The following is a 16,716-nucleotide window of genomic DNA, read 5'->3' on the forward strand; positions in this document are numbered from 1 at the left end:
CTCAAGACAGTGTTCCTGAAAATGCAATCAGGGTCTGGCAGGCTGATTTTGCTACATATACATGTACTTAAAGAACACGCAGACTATGATAAAGTCTGGAAGCTTTAGCTGAAACTCGTACCTGTTCACAACAAGCTCTGAGGTAGTTTACAACCGCTCTATGTTTAGGAAATATGAGAAAGAAGGAAAGGGATTTAATGCACAAAACTTTCAAGACGTGCTGACAATTGCTACAGAGAAGGGGAGGGTAACCCTATTGTTCTGAACTACTGTCTGTCAAGAAAGAGGAGCACTGGCAGGAATGAGTGGAAAAGTTCATTAAAAGCTTCTGTTTAGCCTGGCTCATATTTAATTTATGATTTTTGAAGGAACAACATTAACATTCACTTCAGAAATAAAACCAATGACAGTGAAATTGAGCAAAGCAGAAAGGAAAGAAAATTTTACAAGATACTGGACAAGGTTAATAAACATGGGCACTAAATTGGGAAATAATGCTACACTTCCCAAAATGAGTCCATGCGCTCAGTGTGATGTTTGCATTTCCAGACAGCTGAAATACCTTCACACAGGAACGCTGAAGAGTTACAAATTCTTCTGAAGTTCACTTTTGGTGACACAGTTTATTTAGAAAGCAACACTTACGTACAGCTAACACACTGAGCAATGCCCAGCTTTCAAATTGAGCATGTATCTGGTGCATCACTGTGAGAAATAAACTTCTATTTAAACTTAGACAAGCCTGCAAAAAGTCTGACTTACTACTAAGTCAGAGGTAAGAAAATCTCTTGTTGATTTTTCTCCTGATGATACCAAACAGTTTGGGAACAGATTGTGGAAGTATAAGCTCCAAAAGAGCTAATATTTCCCATATCCAGACACCCAAATTTAACTTTTGCTCACTAGCATTTGACAGCCTAGTAGTAATTGCCTTTAAAGTCCGCTCTTAATGAATGAGGACAAGGATATTTTATTCATCATATGGCAGAGCTAAAAATAGATTTTTAAAAATCCTTATTGTATCACAATTTGGAGGAAACTTCAGGAAGAACCACAGCAACAGCGATGCTAGGTAGGGAGGAAAGGAAATGAAGTAACAAGCAGACTGGGGGAAGCATGTAGGAAAAAGTGAGAGCCATGAGAACTGAGACAATACAACTAGCTAACACCACAAGAATCATATCTTCATGTTGTGCTTCCCCTAAAAACTACTACAGCCTTGCTCCCTACATACTCTTCCTCCTCTTTTCTTTTTTCAGTGTTCATGTTCTGATGAGTGAAGGATTCCTTAAAAAAATCCCTCAAATTCTCTCAATTTAAGAAAAAAAAAGTAGAAACACATCTTTGCCAATAGTCACTTCAGCTTCAGTACCACGTACATTTTCTTAGCTGTGTGTGCACAGGTGCACACGTGTAAGCCCATACCAGCCCTTCCCACAGCCTGCTCCTTGCAACTCCAGATCTTGCTGTACGTGGCGTTTCTAAACTAATCATCTAAGTCTCATGAACTCTGTATTGTTGCAAAAAGAAATTCACTCAAAGTATTTATCTGTCAAATAAGTGACATGAATCCTGAAGTAGATCCAAATCATGCAACACCAATGCCTTTGTTATTAAAAATGGCATAAACAAATCTACAGAATTACAAAAACAGAATCCCGGCCTGTAGAAAGCAGAAGAAACCTGCCCCTGTTCTCCAGTAAAGAACCCCACCACGATCATTTAGAAAGATGTTTCTCAGCATGACAAATTCCTATAAGAAACGCCTCTGAAGAATTCCATTATCATTTAGCAGTGGAAAATAACTAAAAAAACCCCAACAGACAGCTATAGAAGATGCCAAAAAATAGATATCTATTCTGTGGCCTGACCATGCTTCAAAAGCACAATCTAAATTTGTAATGTAAAGATAAAAACTTTTTAACACCTATTGTTAAACAGATTTATTAGATCCTAGGTATTAATCACCTACTGACTATAGTTCAGGAGTGCAGACCTGATAAGTAACATAGACCAAAAATGATACAAAGGAAACTACTGTTTTCTGGTAGGTGTGCAAGTTCCCTGCTTTCACTGTAGAAAGAAGCTGCAGTAACTACTGTTCACTTGGATTACATGGCACATAGTTTTGGAGGCACAAACCCTCATCTGAACAGTAATACTGCCCAACTTACTTGAAATTTCAGGAGTCACCTGGAGCTTTTGAACCACAGCATTTGCTGTAAAAGACCACATAGGTCAGTTCTGTAAATTCCTGACTGCTTCATATAGACTGAGTTTCTTCACATTTATCTGCCAGTTTTCAGGGTAATTCTGAAAACCATGAGAAACTAGGGGATGAGTATCTGCACAAAGAAAACGGATGTGCCAAGATGATAAATACAAAATAGATGAGTAAAAGTTCTCATGAGGAAAAGTACTTAAATTGCATCAACAGTGCAGCTCTCCTCCCCTGTGACAGCCCAGGGCCTGAAGCAGCAGGAGGCACTGGAGGTGTGTTTATACCTCTACTGGGCAAAGTCACCACTCATTCAGATTTTTCATCAGAGCAGACTGAACTTCAATTCATGGGATGTTTATGTAACCAATCAATTATAACTTTTTCCAGAACACTGAGTGTATTACTCTATTAGGCTGGAAGGAGCAGGAAAAGAAGTTATTCTCTGATGTCTGGTTGTGTGTTAAAGTCTAATATCACAGGTGTGTGGAGCTGATTCTTCACTTCCTTCCACCATTTGTATATATCACAGTAATTAAAACCCATAAAGAATTATAAAACTGGTATGTAGTTGTATTGGAAGTCAATTGGTAAATGATAGATACCTGCAGTTTCCTCATATTACACTACAGTTTTTAATTTGGGCCTTACCTAAGAGAAGTTACAGGGTGACTTCATAACTATTTTTGTAGTAAGGATTTTCAGAATCTGGGTCTGTGTTTGATTTTATCATGGAATACAGGTGAGACTTTGACATTACCTCAGCCAAAGCTTTGCAACGAAAGCTTGTGAAAGGCCAAAGAAAACTGTGCAGGTTTCTTTTGAGCAGCTAACAAAAGTCCTATGCAGGCTCACTCTGTGAACACGGCAAGCCATAGCACACAAGGCAGCTAGGAGGAATATGGATAGATGTGTTGTTCTCTTGACTGCACTTCTATCTTTGAGATGAGCATTAACTTGATCTGTTTTATGCATCCCACTACAGCCAAAGTGCCAGTACTTAATAACTGAGCAAACCCCAGCTTTGGACCTGCTCACCCACACCTTGTTTAGACATTTGCACTTTAAGCAACCATAAAAGAGAGTCAGCATCCTACCATACCATAACAGCAGCACCTGCCTGCACAGATTTCACCTACCTGTCCCCCTGCCCTGCACCCTGTTTAAATTCAAGCTAAATAATTAGCTACTAGCTCAATTTAACATATAAATATATATGAATATTTAGGCACTCCTAAAACTTGACCCAGGACTTTTATTTCTGTGTCCTCAGCAAAGCTTTGTGGAGTTTCTATATATACCCAAGTTAACTAGCACAACTTAACAATAACAACAATCAGTTCAGAGAGAACTAAGGATTCTAACCTAAGTACACTGAGGGATGGGGACAGGAACCAGGCCTCAAGCATCCTCCGAGATCTACCAAGAATACCTCTGAAGCACAGTTGAATCCTCAGGCAACTGCTATCATGACATAGAAGCCTACGTGCTTACTCTTAAAATACATTCACTCTTACTGGCTCTGATAATTTGCTGACTACTCCAGCCACAATGAAATTACTAGTGTGTTCACTTGTGCATTCAACAGTGTATTAACACCTGCCAAAATATAAGCCAACTAATACTTCCATAAGGAAATGCAACATATAGCACGTCTACCTTCTGTGAAATCACAACTAAGTTCTAATTCCTTACTGAATGTTTCTGAGTGGGCATCACTGTATAATCAGAAGCACTGACACACAACATTCAGACAAGAATGGTGTTACCTTTGTCTTCTCTAATTTTCCCACCGACTTCAGATGTACAAAACATTGCTGAATAACGAGTAGATGCTCACATGCATTTGGTTGGAAGACAATTTACTTAGAGTGGAACAATTTCAGACATCTTTTGCTTTCTGTCACAGAAACCAACTCTCATCAAGTCAGATACTTAGCTGAAAATTCTCTATTTTGATGTTGTCATTAGCGAAGATGCAGATGCATTAAATTCATTTGAATTTTTCAGCAATTGAGAAGCACTGAGCTCTTTCATGAGTTGTCATAATAAACAAGAAAAACTGTTTTTCATAGGGAGAAAAGAACGAAATGGAGCTCTAAAGAGAGGAAACTGCAATTAAGAACGGTTCCTCCTCTAACAAAATTGGTGATTCCTCCTCTCTGTTGTCTTTTACATTAGACTTGGATTAATTTCTCTCATTGTAATTCCATTTACCATGTCATTTGAACTTGGTTTAGAGCTGATTTTCAACATCTTGAAAACAGAGCTGCACAATTTTTTCTCACTTCAGAAATGAATTTTCCCAGATAAATCAGTTTTAAGGAGTTAATACTTGGCCACACGCTTCTGTGAATGAAAATCTTCTAAATGTACTTGGAATACTTTAGAAAGAGATTTGTTTAGCTCCATACAAGTTGAGTCTATGTCTGAATATGGAAGAAACACTGAGAAAATTAGGCCTGGGGAATTTAAAGATACTAAAGCACTAAACAGAAATAATAGCTCAACAGTGAGAATATAGTTAGTTCCATTATACAACAAGCTCATTTTATAGTTTCTCACAAGAAAGCAATGAATATCTAGTCAGTTCTGCTCCACCCCATCTGCAAATAAAATACAAGTAAGTGATAACACAGTTCTGAATAAATACAGTATTTCATCAGTCTGATAAACTCTGATACTAAGCTGTAACAGCACAACTTCCACTGAAAGGAAAAAATAAAAAGAAAACAAGACTTCAAAAGAATATACAAGAGCTACATCTGAAATCAGGACTCAATAAATATAGACAATAATTAGTACGAGAACATTCACACCAAACCACGGATCAGTTCTGTGGAGTATCTTCCATTGTCACTACTAATGCATTGCTGAGACCGTGTTTAAGACAGACCTACACTAGGCAATGCAGATATTAGGGGTGTTGGTTGGCAGGTAGTGCTAGAAGACCAAGCAGAGTTCAGGTCCCTGAAACATTTCAACATTATTTCTTTGAATAAAAATGTAGGGGATTCCCATTAGAAAGTGTAAAGTTGTGGCAGAGCTTGCCTTAAAAGCCTGGGAGCTCTATGATCACACTGGACTCATCTCAGTGAAAGGTTCTAAGAACAACTCTAGCAGAATAAAAGACTGTGAAAGGCCATGTGTGAACTGACAGTCAGTCTAATACTAAACATTTCTATTCACCTGTACGAAGGGACAAAGCAAAGCTGACTTCTGTTTTGACTGACTTTGATGGGTGAGGAACTGGAGTGTCTATAGGGCCTGATAGTTTTTGCTTTGGGAATCTCAGTCCTGTTCATTCAGATTCTTGGCAGAGAATGAATGTCATGGGAAATAAATAGACATTTCTGTTCAACAGGGAGTCACAGGACAAGATCAAAAACATTTGCAGTAGGTCATAGTCTACAAGACTTATTTGTATCATAAAAATTAATTGTGCACATCAAAGATTACAAACTGAAAATCCTGTTCTTTCTCCAAGAGTCTAGACTCAGAATAGCTGGCAGAAACTCTTTTTTAATTATTTTTTTTTTAAACATTCTCTACAATGGTGGCTACTAAAGACTAACAGCTAGGAAGTTATGCCCTTTGCTTATCCACATCTTGAGAAAAGCAAACTTGGTTTGATCGAACTGCAAATACCACCACTGACACAGAAGGACTTACCTACCAAAGACAAGACAAGCTCCATACATCTCAGCACAGATTACAACCAGAAAATAAAAGTTTGCTGACATTACTTTTTAAAGGGAAAAAAAAAAAATCCAACTTTTGGGATCTGTACTTAAACAAGAGCGTTGTGTCCCTCAGTAGCTGGTCTCAATTCTTTCACCCTCCAAAGGCTGTTAAGCCATAAGGTAACTGGGACCCCACCTTAGGTGTTGGCCAGCATGAGCAGTGTCCTGCCTCAGAACTCCAGACTGAGGCAGCTCTGGCACATATTATAAACTATCTGTAATGCAATGGGCATCAATCTTCACTGACAGACACTCACAAGTCAGAAGACAGCAGTGGGAAGAGAGGTGGCTGTATGCAAATGTCAGAACTCAGTTGTAATTTGGCAATGAAAAATACTGTAATATTATTGATAAAGCCTAATCAATTTTATCTGAAACAAGATAAAGGAAGCTTTTCTCCTTTGAAGGTTCTACTTATTCATTGCTACCACTTGTTATATTTCTTCCCGGTTTTAGCACAACCAGTATCCAACGGGGAAATTCTTTCAAATTAAGTAGTGTGATAAATTAACATACTATTTGCTATGTTGATATAACTCATTTTATCACTGTGGTTAGGCAAAGGAAGAGCTTATTTATCCTACACTAGTTCTGTTTTCTTCTGACAAGGCTATTTATCACCACAGGAAATTCCAAGTTCATAAAACTAGATAGCTGGCACTTCCAACAGAATATATTTTGTGACGAGGAACAACCCTCCTAATCAATTTTGCCAATTACATCAGCATTTGTCTTAATATAAAATCACTCTATCCAATACTGAAAGACCAACATGGAGCTCTTCCCAAGTCATGTACGTCTGGAAAGCAGGAGACTGTATCTTCATCAGTGTGGGGACACTTAAAATAAGCAAAGTAACAGGCAATGTAGCTCAGACAGACATGGATAACGAATTCTGTGATTGTAAAGAGCCAGATCTTTCACAATACAGTGTAAAAGCATCATATTTTATGAAGATTAAGAGAAAAGTTTACGCACACAAAGCCTTAAAACATTTTTGTTTTGGGAAAAAAAAAGTATCTGCCAATTCTTCTTTTTGTATTCTGAACAACTGCTTGTTTATCGACCAGATGGGGTTCCACTTTTCTAAACCAAGCATTTTTGATGATCTCTTTCAAATTTTCTTAGACATACAGGTAAAATTTGAGTAATCATCTTCAGGAGTGAAAACTGTTTTTCTTCAAGACAGATGCTTGATTTAGGGATTTCCTTTTTTAATATAATAAATTACAATTTCGTACTTTGAAAAATCAACTAAGGTTAAGATTAATATAGCATCCATTAATTAATTTGTAGATATCATGAAGGCTTTTCTTGTCATCCTACTGATGAATGAGGGAATTTGCATCTCAGCAGGTAAATATATTTGATACTTCCTTAATCTAGTGCACAGCATTTGCTACAGCCAAAAATAAGAGACAAAGTGGAATACAGAGTCAAAACAATTTAGGAAAGAGATTATTAGTTACAAAGGAAAATGAATGAAGAGCAACTTTTAAAAACAACATATATTCTGGACTGATGTGTTCCATAAACAATTTCTTTGCTAATAGAAGCCTTCGGGGAACAAATACTTATTTCATATGCCTTCCACTGCTCGAGTCCTTTCAGATTTTCACTGTAGCTCTGCCTTTTATTTCCTTCTGTCCTACTTGCCTTCGTTAGATTAGAGAGGTAGGGTGTTAATGGGGTACTTGATGAAGATTGAAGACCTATTTTCTCCCCCCCTCAGAGACCAGTCTGATTTGAACAAATTGAGGAGAATGAAGCAGTCTCTTCGCGTCCTTGGGAAAAACCTTTTCCATTTCAGCATTTCCAGCTTTCAGACATGGTCCCCTTTGTTCACAAAGACAGAAAAGGTGCCAGCACAAGAAGGTTCTGAATAATTTCGTAGGGTGTCAGCTGGGCTGCAGAAGCTCCCTTTCAATCTCCTTATGGTTGGTGAGCATGGGAACGCGAGGTGGATCCAGGAGGGGAATGCAGAGAACTAGTGCTTGGAGCTCGAACAGGGCGAGAAACAAGCTGCTGTCCACCAGTTCCCCCCTCTGTTGTTGCCACTTCCTTAACACTCTCATCCTTGTGGGTACTGTTTTGTGCTGGGCACTCAAAATGCACACAGTGAAACACCTGGAGAGAACACAAAATTGAGATAAAGCAAAGCAAAACAATTAAGTGCTGGCAAAACCATGATCAAAGTCAGATGAATTCTATATGGAAGTATGCAGGCCAGATCAGCACCAAAGTACTTAGTCAAATTACAATATTTCAGTCCAAAATAAAAAACATCTGTCTGTGGGCATAAACAAAGTCATACAGGGAAGGCCTTCAAGTTATACCAACCTTTACATACGGCACTAAAAATAAAAAGATGGTTCCAAAGTGGATAGACAATGGCAAATTATTTTTTTCTTTGCCAAGTAGCATATCTACTACATGCTATCAGATGACAACAATGATTATATTAATTGTCTTAAATGTATCTTATGATCTAATTACTTCCTCAAAAGACTGAATGTTCATACACACCAGAAATGAAATTTAAATCATTACTAGTATGATTCTATTTCAAGATTGCCCTCTGCTGTAATAGCTATGGTAGCTCTACAGACATATCCTGGAGTATGCAGAAAGGCATTCAGAGCATCCAAGGAGGCTGCTGCTTCATCAGATGAGACATTCCATTTCAAACAGTGATCATTTTCTGATGTTTCAACAAATACCTAAGACCTCTGTATGTGTGACTGCATCTTAGAGTAAGAGGATCACCTGTTTAAGCATCTTTTCTGATTTATTTTCTACTTTACTTACTTTTACTTCTACTAGTTCTTGAAGTGCCTGGGAGGAGAAGGGGGAGGGATTCTTTGAAATGGTTACAAAGCTTCTTTCCACATGATTTCTCATTGTTACAAACTGCACAGCTTTGCCACATACTAAACAAATACTGATTTAAAATTTGCTGTTTTTTCATGCATTGCAGTTTTATAGCTAAAGCTTGATTGACATAAAAAATTGAATTTTAAAATTATTGTTTTAACTTAATTTTGTATGCTTTTATGACATCTTCTATCATTCTTCTTGCACGTAGATCTTGTCTTTAAAGCTCTTCTCACAAACAAAGCTAATTCCTTATAATCTTAGCTGCCCTTTCCCAGACCCTTTCAAGTTAATGTGTTAATATAATCAAATACCATAAACAAGACATGGGTATACTACATAGCCATACAAGACTACAGAATATTGCATTTTCTATCCTTTTTTCAATACAATCAAAAATCCTATTATTCTTTTTGACCATCTCTGCTCAAGTGCACATTGAGCAGACATCTGCAATGACATGTCTATGATAGCCCCTGGGTCTTTTCTGAGGAGGCAGCTAGTTAATTCAAATTCTGACAGCATGCACAAAATGAATAAAAAAAAATATTCACAAGTCACTTTTTTTTTTATCCCCACTATATTTTCTTGTGCCTCTTGGTGTAAGAATTCTTGCAGGTTTTTTATACAGCTACATAGTGATGCGTGTTTGTATTTCTGAACAACTGCTCACATAAAGATGTATTGCTATGCCTTTATATATACACAAACTGATTACAAATCTACACCTGTACCCACACATACACACGTGCACAATTTTTTTTCCTCTTTTTTCCCCTCTGCATGTCTTCTGGCGATTTCTTTTTCTAAAGCTGAACTGATTTCTACAGTGGCACGAATTCTCTCCATCTGTTACAGTCCTTGAGAAGCCAATTTTTGCATTCAGCTATGCTGTTTGAGAAGCCCCTTTTATACTCATCCTGCTCTCATGTTTTTAAAATAACAGCTATTGTTATTTTTGCAGCTGCACTTATCAGCATCAAGATTTGCAGAAAAGAACATTTATCTCATCAGTGCTCCTCTATAAGATGCTGCTTTCTTTGAAAGGCAGCACAGTTTAATTAATGGGATGGGGGTTCCAAGTCAGAAGACTCTGTATTTCCACTCTATTCCACACCAATAGTGTTTCTCATTTAAAGCTTCACTTTACATATTGATGCATGTTTTTTCAAATACAGTATGGATAGCACTGAAATTTAGCTAATACTAGTCTATAAAGCCTGAGGCACCCAACTCTTAAATTAAGCTTTCATTTTTACCAATTCTTTCGTCTTAAATTCTTAAAGCTCAACTCAGCATCTGGCACATTAACAAGCCTGTGCATTTACAACGTTATTTTCAGTTACTCTGGCACCTCAACATAGAGAGAATACAGCTTGTGAAAGAAGCAGAGGACAGAGGAGTACAACTGAGCTCATCTGCTTCGTCCAGTATTGGAATTATGTATTTCAGAACAGTATTACTAAAACAATCCTGAACATGTTTCTCTCAAAAGGCAGAGACGACAGCTCCGCGCCATCCTCTGATCAAAGGCACGCTATCCTTCTGATGGATATTTTAAGAAAGGTCCAACACAGAGAGCAGGAAGGCCAAGTACACACACACTGGTGCAGTAATTTGTAAGACAAAGCTTTCACATTGGCAACTAGGTGTCCTTTCCAGGTCAGTAATACTGGAGAGGAATAACAAGATAAAACTTACACAGTCAAAGTATCAGGTGACCAGCCTGACAAATAAATGCTGATGAGGACAAAGGAACAATAACCCTCTTTTTTTATAGAAGTAGGATATCTGGAAGCTCAAGAAAATAAGAAGATACACTCCTATTATGTTCTAACATCCTAAAAAATATTCAAATGTCAAGAAAAAAAAAATCTGTGAATGTAATTTCTTTTACAACTTGAAAAACATGGCAAAGTAAATGAGTTTAGAAGATTAACTAATTCACAAAATTGAGAAATTTTATGGGATGTTTTTTTTTTCCCAATTCCAAAAATCAACTCTTCTCTTTGGAAAATACAGACTGTGCTTCCAAGTTCAAAGGTGCATGTTGGTCAAACAAAAGTATGAAGTATTTTTGTACATATTACAGTAAAACTCATTGATGAGAATATGCTGCCATTAGCATATTTTGTTTAAAATAAGAGTATTTTAACATAAAATGCGACCAGCTGTGAGCAAATAATTCTGAAAACAGCATGTGTTCCTGCTGAAGAGACTACCTAGTCATCAGAACAAGCCAAGACTTTGGTTACACTTATTATTTAAATGGGAATTATGAAAAAAATATCTTGCTGTCTTCTTTGGAAAATGAAAACATAAGAGAAAATGTTATAGACCATCTATTTAATATATATGAAAACAATGTAATTTAGTAATGTGAACATGCTAATAATGTCCCTCCTCTGTGAGCTTTAGAAGAAATAATTTTTTTCAAAAAATAAAATTAAAAAAAGTATTGCTGGGTACACATTTTAAAGACAAAAGAGTAAAAAAATCCTAGAACAGCAGCACATGTTTATAGTTCCACTGAGCCACTACAGGAAGAGCTTTAACCTCCATTTGCACATACTGATCTTCACTAGACTGATGCAGTGCTCCATATAAATAACTGCAAAGGATATTAAATTCCTAGGAAAAAATAACCCATTTGAAATCAGAATTGTGTTTAAAAGCATCTTCAGGGCTTCAAGCTACCTTTAAGAATTAAAAGTTGGAGGTAATGTTTCTTGTAGGCTGCTTTGCTAAGTTTACGCAATGCCTCACATTCTTTTTTAATAGACAAGAACCTGCTGAGACTGGCATGAGAGCAAAGTAGACTGTCTATATGGATCAGTAACAGAAAAGGCCTTCTTCATGCATGCACAACAAGCCTGGAGGCAGTTTCTGACTCGGTATTTCTAAGAACTCACTAAGACTGAACTGGGCACAGCAACAGACAGGGCTTAAGGTAAAAAAAAATCATATTCCCAGTTCAGCTGATTGGTCAGCTTCTTTCTATCGCAGACATCTAGTGGTTTGTAATTGCTCTAAAATGGGACATAAACAATGCTATTTAACAATCCTTCCAATGTTTAAGAATCAGCAACCCCACATACTAAAGATGATCAGAAAGCCTGGCTTCTAGAGTTGACATAATAGCGTGTTCCGAAGTTGAATGTAAAGCATGAAAGTACAATGTTTTGTGGTCAACTACATGTATGGGATCCAGACACACATGCAGATGTGCAGAAGCAGCAGCTTTCAGTGCCTCTTATCTTCTCATAAAAAGTCCTAATCTCGCAAAGACTCGCATATATTCTTGAATTCATGTAAATTCTTGAATTCACATATTGTAAATTGTTTCACTGAGACCAACTATAAAAGGTGGACTTCACATGAGACAATAATTACGAAAGAGAGAAGCAGAGGTAAACAAAAAGATGACATTGCACTTGGTCTTTTAGGCAAAATATCTTTTTCTGTGTAAAATGAATTGGAAAACATCTCTTGGTTTCGTCAAAATTGGTTAACTGATTTACAAGAGATGAAAATTAGTTATAAGAGAATCTTACGCAAATAAGATTTTCTTGTGAAGAATGAGATTTTTCTTATGTTCTATTCATTAAAAAGATAATACAAAGGTGATAAAACCAAATAGTAAGAGACTATACACCTTTTCTAGTGCACTAAAATGGTATTTTCACCATTCATCAAAATAAGGATTAATTTAAAATCAAACCAAATAGGAATGTTTGATGGCACAGTGGAAAGGTCAAAACCAGAAACACTGTACTGTACTTTGCCTGTAAAAACTTCCAAAATATCCCCCAGATTTGCAATAGCCCTTTAACTCAGGGCTGTTAAGATGGTAACACAGTTCACAAATACTCAAATAAGAAGAGCATTCATTTGTATTTTTCTAGATTGCCAGAGCAAAAAAATGAAGCAAGTAGATTTTAGAAGGCTTTATCAATTTCACAGCAAGATACAACAAACTCTACTGGTGCATATATTCATGAAAACTATAGGTTTTCTTAAAAAAAGTTTCTTACCTCATTAGCTGTGTTGTGAGTTCCGACTATTCTGATAAAAGATGCAGGCTGTTTATCAAAAGTGATTGTTTGCCAGGATCTACAACAAAATTCCAGAAATACATACAAACTTTAACACGGTCAGAATAGCTTGCAGTAAAATATAGAGAGAATTCACTCAAGTGACAGTATGTGCCATTATCACTTCATGAGGCAAACAGAGAAACAGTTTTCATCACCTGAACTTCCAGCACTACTTGCTAATTTTTAAGTGCCTTGACTCTGCTTATGTGTTTTCATACATACCTTATACTGCTATAATTTGTGTGCAGGAATAATACTCAAACTGATGCTTAAAGTTAAGAAAAAAGAAAGTGGCAAAAGAAGAAAATGGTAAAAGAAAAAAAAACCAAACCTGAATCAAAGTGTAAAATCCTTATATACTATTAGATAAAGGCTCAGATAAATAAAAATAAATGCATCCATCTTTTAACTACTCATGAGAAATCATCAGAGCTTGGTTAAAGAAAGTTAGAGCTCTAGGAGAAAAAATCCATCCAAATTCACAAATAAACTCCTCCCACTCTAAGTGGAGCAGTGGGGGCAGAGAAGCCAAGCTTCCCCTGTGTTGGCTAAGGTCCTTCCAATAAATTACAAGTGACAAAATATTCTTCATAGTTCAGGTTGTGAGGATTTCCCCATCCTGACACTAAGGCAGTGGGGAAAACAGACCATCCCCCAGAGCTGGAGTATAACCACTTGTGCTAGTCTCAGAACACTAGAGGTATAGACTGGAACCACTAAAACCTTCTTCATTCATGCTCATCTGATCTGGGTGAGGTACAACACCTCAAGCAGTCTAATGAGCAGCAGGCAAAACATCCTAATTTCAACTTTGTACCTTTGTGCTTACAGAATGTTCCGAGTAAAACATAAGAAACAAAATGAATAACAGGAGCTACAGGTTTCAGTTTGATGTCACTCTTCCACTACACTACATCAGTATTTGAACACATTAGAATTTAAATGAATTTATATTCACAAAACTTGAAAGCTAGATACAGAGTTTAACTCTTTAGCAAAACTAGACTCTGTCACAGAAGCCTTCAGAAATAAAACGTAGTTAAGTACAACTTAACTCATTGCAGAAGAAAAACATCGGAGAGTTTACCCTAATGTGTTCAGAATACCTTCAGAATTGTTCACGTAATAAATAAGACATCAAGGCAAAACTGGAATAAAACACCACTCACCACCAGTTGATTACCCAAAGCCTGGCAGCACAAACTACTTGGCTGATGAGTATTTGTCAGGCACTGGAATTTTCCCTTGGTAGAAAAACCTCTTTGACACAAACATAGCATTTCTGGGTTTAATTTAGTCAACTACTACTTTTATCACTGCTGTCAGGTTACATTTGCTTAAAGAAGATTATGAGCCCAATCAAGACGTAATTTCAAGTCGTTTTCTGGTATTACTGCATGAAGTAATGGATGTAATTAGAGCTACTCATCATAATAGAAAGGTGAGGTCTGTGCCAGGCCTCAGCGGTACAGCAGTTGTCTAATGGCATGGTTTATTTATGTCCTTTATGTGGCTATATCCTCCTTATTTTAAAGCTAGGCTGTTTCTTCAGGCTCTAAATACAATATAAAATTAGAATTAACTATTTTGTTGACTGTCTCAAGGTCTGAAAGATTGCTACAATTTAAACATTTTTCCCCCCCCCCTAAACAGGAGAAAATTCTTCTTGAGTTTCCTTCTTATATTAGCCAGGTAGCTAATCTTCATGGCCCAATGTAGCTTGTTACCTTGAAGTACAGAGTCCCAAAGATGGGTGCCTGGGACAGTCAGATGATTGCAACACTACTTCTCATAACAAAGCATCACCACGGTTTGCAATATGCATATGCTTTCACATTTGCATGCAAACACTTTATGCAGGGACAGCGATGGTGTAAAAACCAGATTTCCCTATTTAGTGATTTATAGATTTTAGAAAATATTGTAAAGCTATTCTAAAAATAAAATATTTTAAAGCTATTCTAAATAAATTAGTTTAAAGCCCTAAAGAAGCTATTAAGAACAGCCTATGCCTTTCTAGACTCTAAGGTAGAGTTTGTGTTCCGTGACAAAAAATTAGGTTAATTACAGATCATAGGATAGTATATAAATGGGTCTGTGTTTACTGGAAGCACTTCTAAGCCCGGGCCAAATACACACCACAAGATTTCAGTGCAGATTTTCCAAAGACAGCAATAAATGCCATTGTCTGTTGTACTAAGTGACAACAAGGAAGTCCACTCATCTATTCAGGAATACAGTTGAAGAGCATGACAGACACTGCAAGAGGTTTAGAAAAAAGCCTCTGAGGGTCCTTTTAACAACACACTTCTAGATCAGCTCCTCCAGGAAGCTCCTATGTTCTTCCACTTCCAACTGCATTACAAGTCCTTACTTTCAGCTACAATGCTGTTATTAGGACTGAAGTATAATCACCCTTTTAATAGCTTTAAACATGACAGAAAATAGTTAAAGTTCTTAAAGGTGTGAGACCTGAAGGAAGACAGGGTTTTCAACAAATTCTATAATAAGACTATTTACTGCCTTGGTATGTGTCTATTTTATTAATTTCCCATTGGAAAAAGAAAGTAAAAATCATAGACAATTTGTAGAAGAGTTATTAAAAATCAAGAATATTGCCGCTAGGGAATTAGTACTTGATGGGATAATGAGAAAATTAGGACTCTTATTTCCTCAGCAAAAAGGAAAAAATAATATAGAAAACAACCCAAATGGATTTGGAAGAAGTCACTTCTGAAAAAAAAGCAAGGCGATCCTTTTTCACTAGAAAGTTGCGCTGATTTTTACTGTAACAGTACATTTGAGAACACTGATACATACAAAGCATTATCTCTCCAGCACAGATACAATTATGCAGCCAAGATAATTTATGCAGTGTTACTATACCCATATGGGAAGAGAGATTACTGACAGAATATTATCAAGGCATATGTGCCCTCTTTTTGCATTTTTTTGCTGATAGAACAAATCCTGTAAGATTTCTATTTATGTATCAAGCCATAAGAATTGTTCAGTAGTGTTCCCTGATTAAATTAAAGACATCACAGGTAAGCCTTAAGTTTCTTTTTAATCTTCTTATTTTACTACTAAGAAGTTATCTCTTCTGGTACTATTGTAATAAATTCAGTTTCTTTGTAGCAATTTTATTTTGCAAATTATTTTGTAGTCATGCCATTTGTGTAGTCATGCCATGCATATGTGTTTATTTTATACTCTCCTCAAAAGAGGTAGTCTTTCAATCCTCAAAGTCACTTTTGATGGTCTTTACAAAAATTTCCTCCAAACTTTATACATAGCTCTGGGATTGCTTCATACATAAAGTCACTGTATTCCAGGAACAGCAGCATTAAAACATATCAAAAGCACTTCATTTTTGGTCTGGGATTAGGTACTTTAGTGTAATAGATGACATTTCTTCACCTTTATTCCCCATATACTAAGCAAACAAATCTTTCAAGATTGTGGCAATACTTTCACCTTCTTTACCTAGGACACGGTCATAAAGAAACTATCAAGGACTTGCTTCTCTCATAAACTGACATTGTTGTCTTTGGACTTTCTGTATCTCTTTACTCCTTTTTAGTGATCGTGTAACAAATGGGATTTTTCACGGTTTAGTTTTTTTTAAATATTCAGGAAGAGTCTTTTTTTTTCCTGCATTCACACCTGTCTTGCTTGTTGATTCATTTTACATTTGCCGCTCAATCTGCAGCAGTCCTGGTCATCACTTTCTCAACAGAAATAATCAGTACCTCAAGCTGAGGTTTACATCTTTAAGAGAAGA

At 36.6% G+C, this 16,716-nt stretch overlaps 1 protein-coding gene across 1 annotated transcript in view; it reads right to left on the bottom strand.

Annotated features, from left to right (window-relative positions):
- Positions 1 to 7,393: 7,393 nt before the first annotated feature.
- Positions 7,394 to 16,716, bottom strand: part of BTBD9 (BTB (POZ) domain containing 9) — a 113,722-nt gene continuing 104,399 nt past the window's right edge. The window contains exons 10-11 of the mRNA XM_008941273.1: positions 12,870 to 12,948; positions 7,394 to 8,088 (exon numbers count right to left, since the gene is read on the bottom strand). Of these exons, the coding sequence (XP_008939521.1) occupies positions 7,894 to 8,088; positions 12,870 to 12,948 (274 nt within the window). The 3' untranslated portion in view covers positions 7,394 to 7,893. The remainder of the gene's footprint in view (positions 8,089 to 12,869; positions 12,949 to 16,716) is intronic.

Source organism: Merops nubicus, unplaced genomic scaffold (genome assembly GCF_000691845.1).
Source record: "Merops nubicus isolate BGI_N331 unplaced genomic scaffold, ASM69184v1 scaffold10345, whole genome shotgun sequence".
Classification (NCBI taxonomy): Eukaryota; Metazoa; Chordata; class Aves; order Coraciiformes; family Meropidae; genus Merops; species Merops nubicus.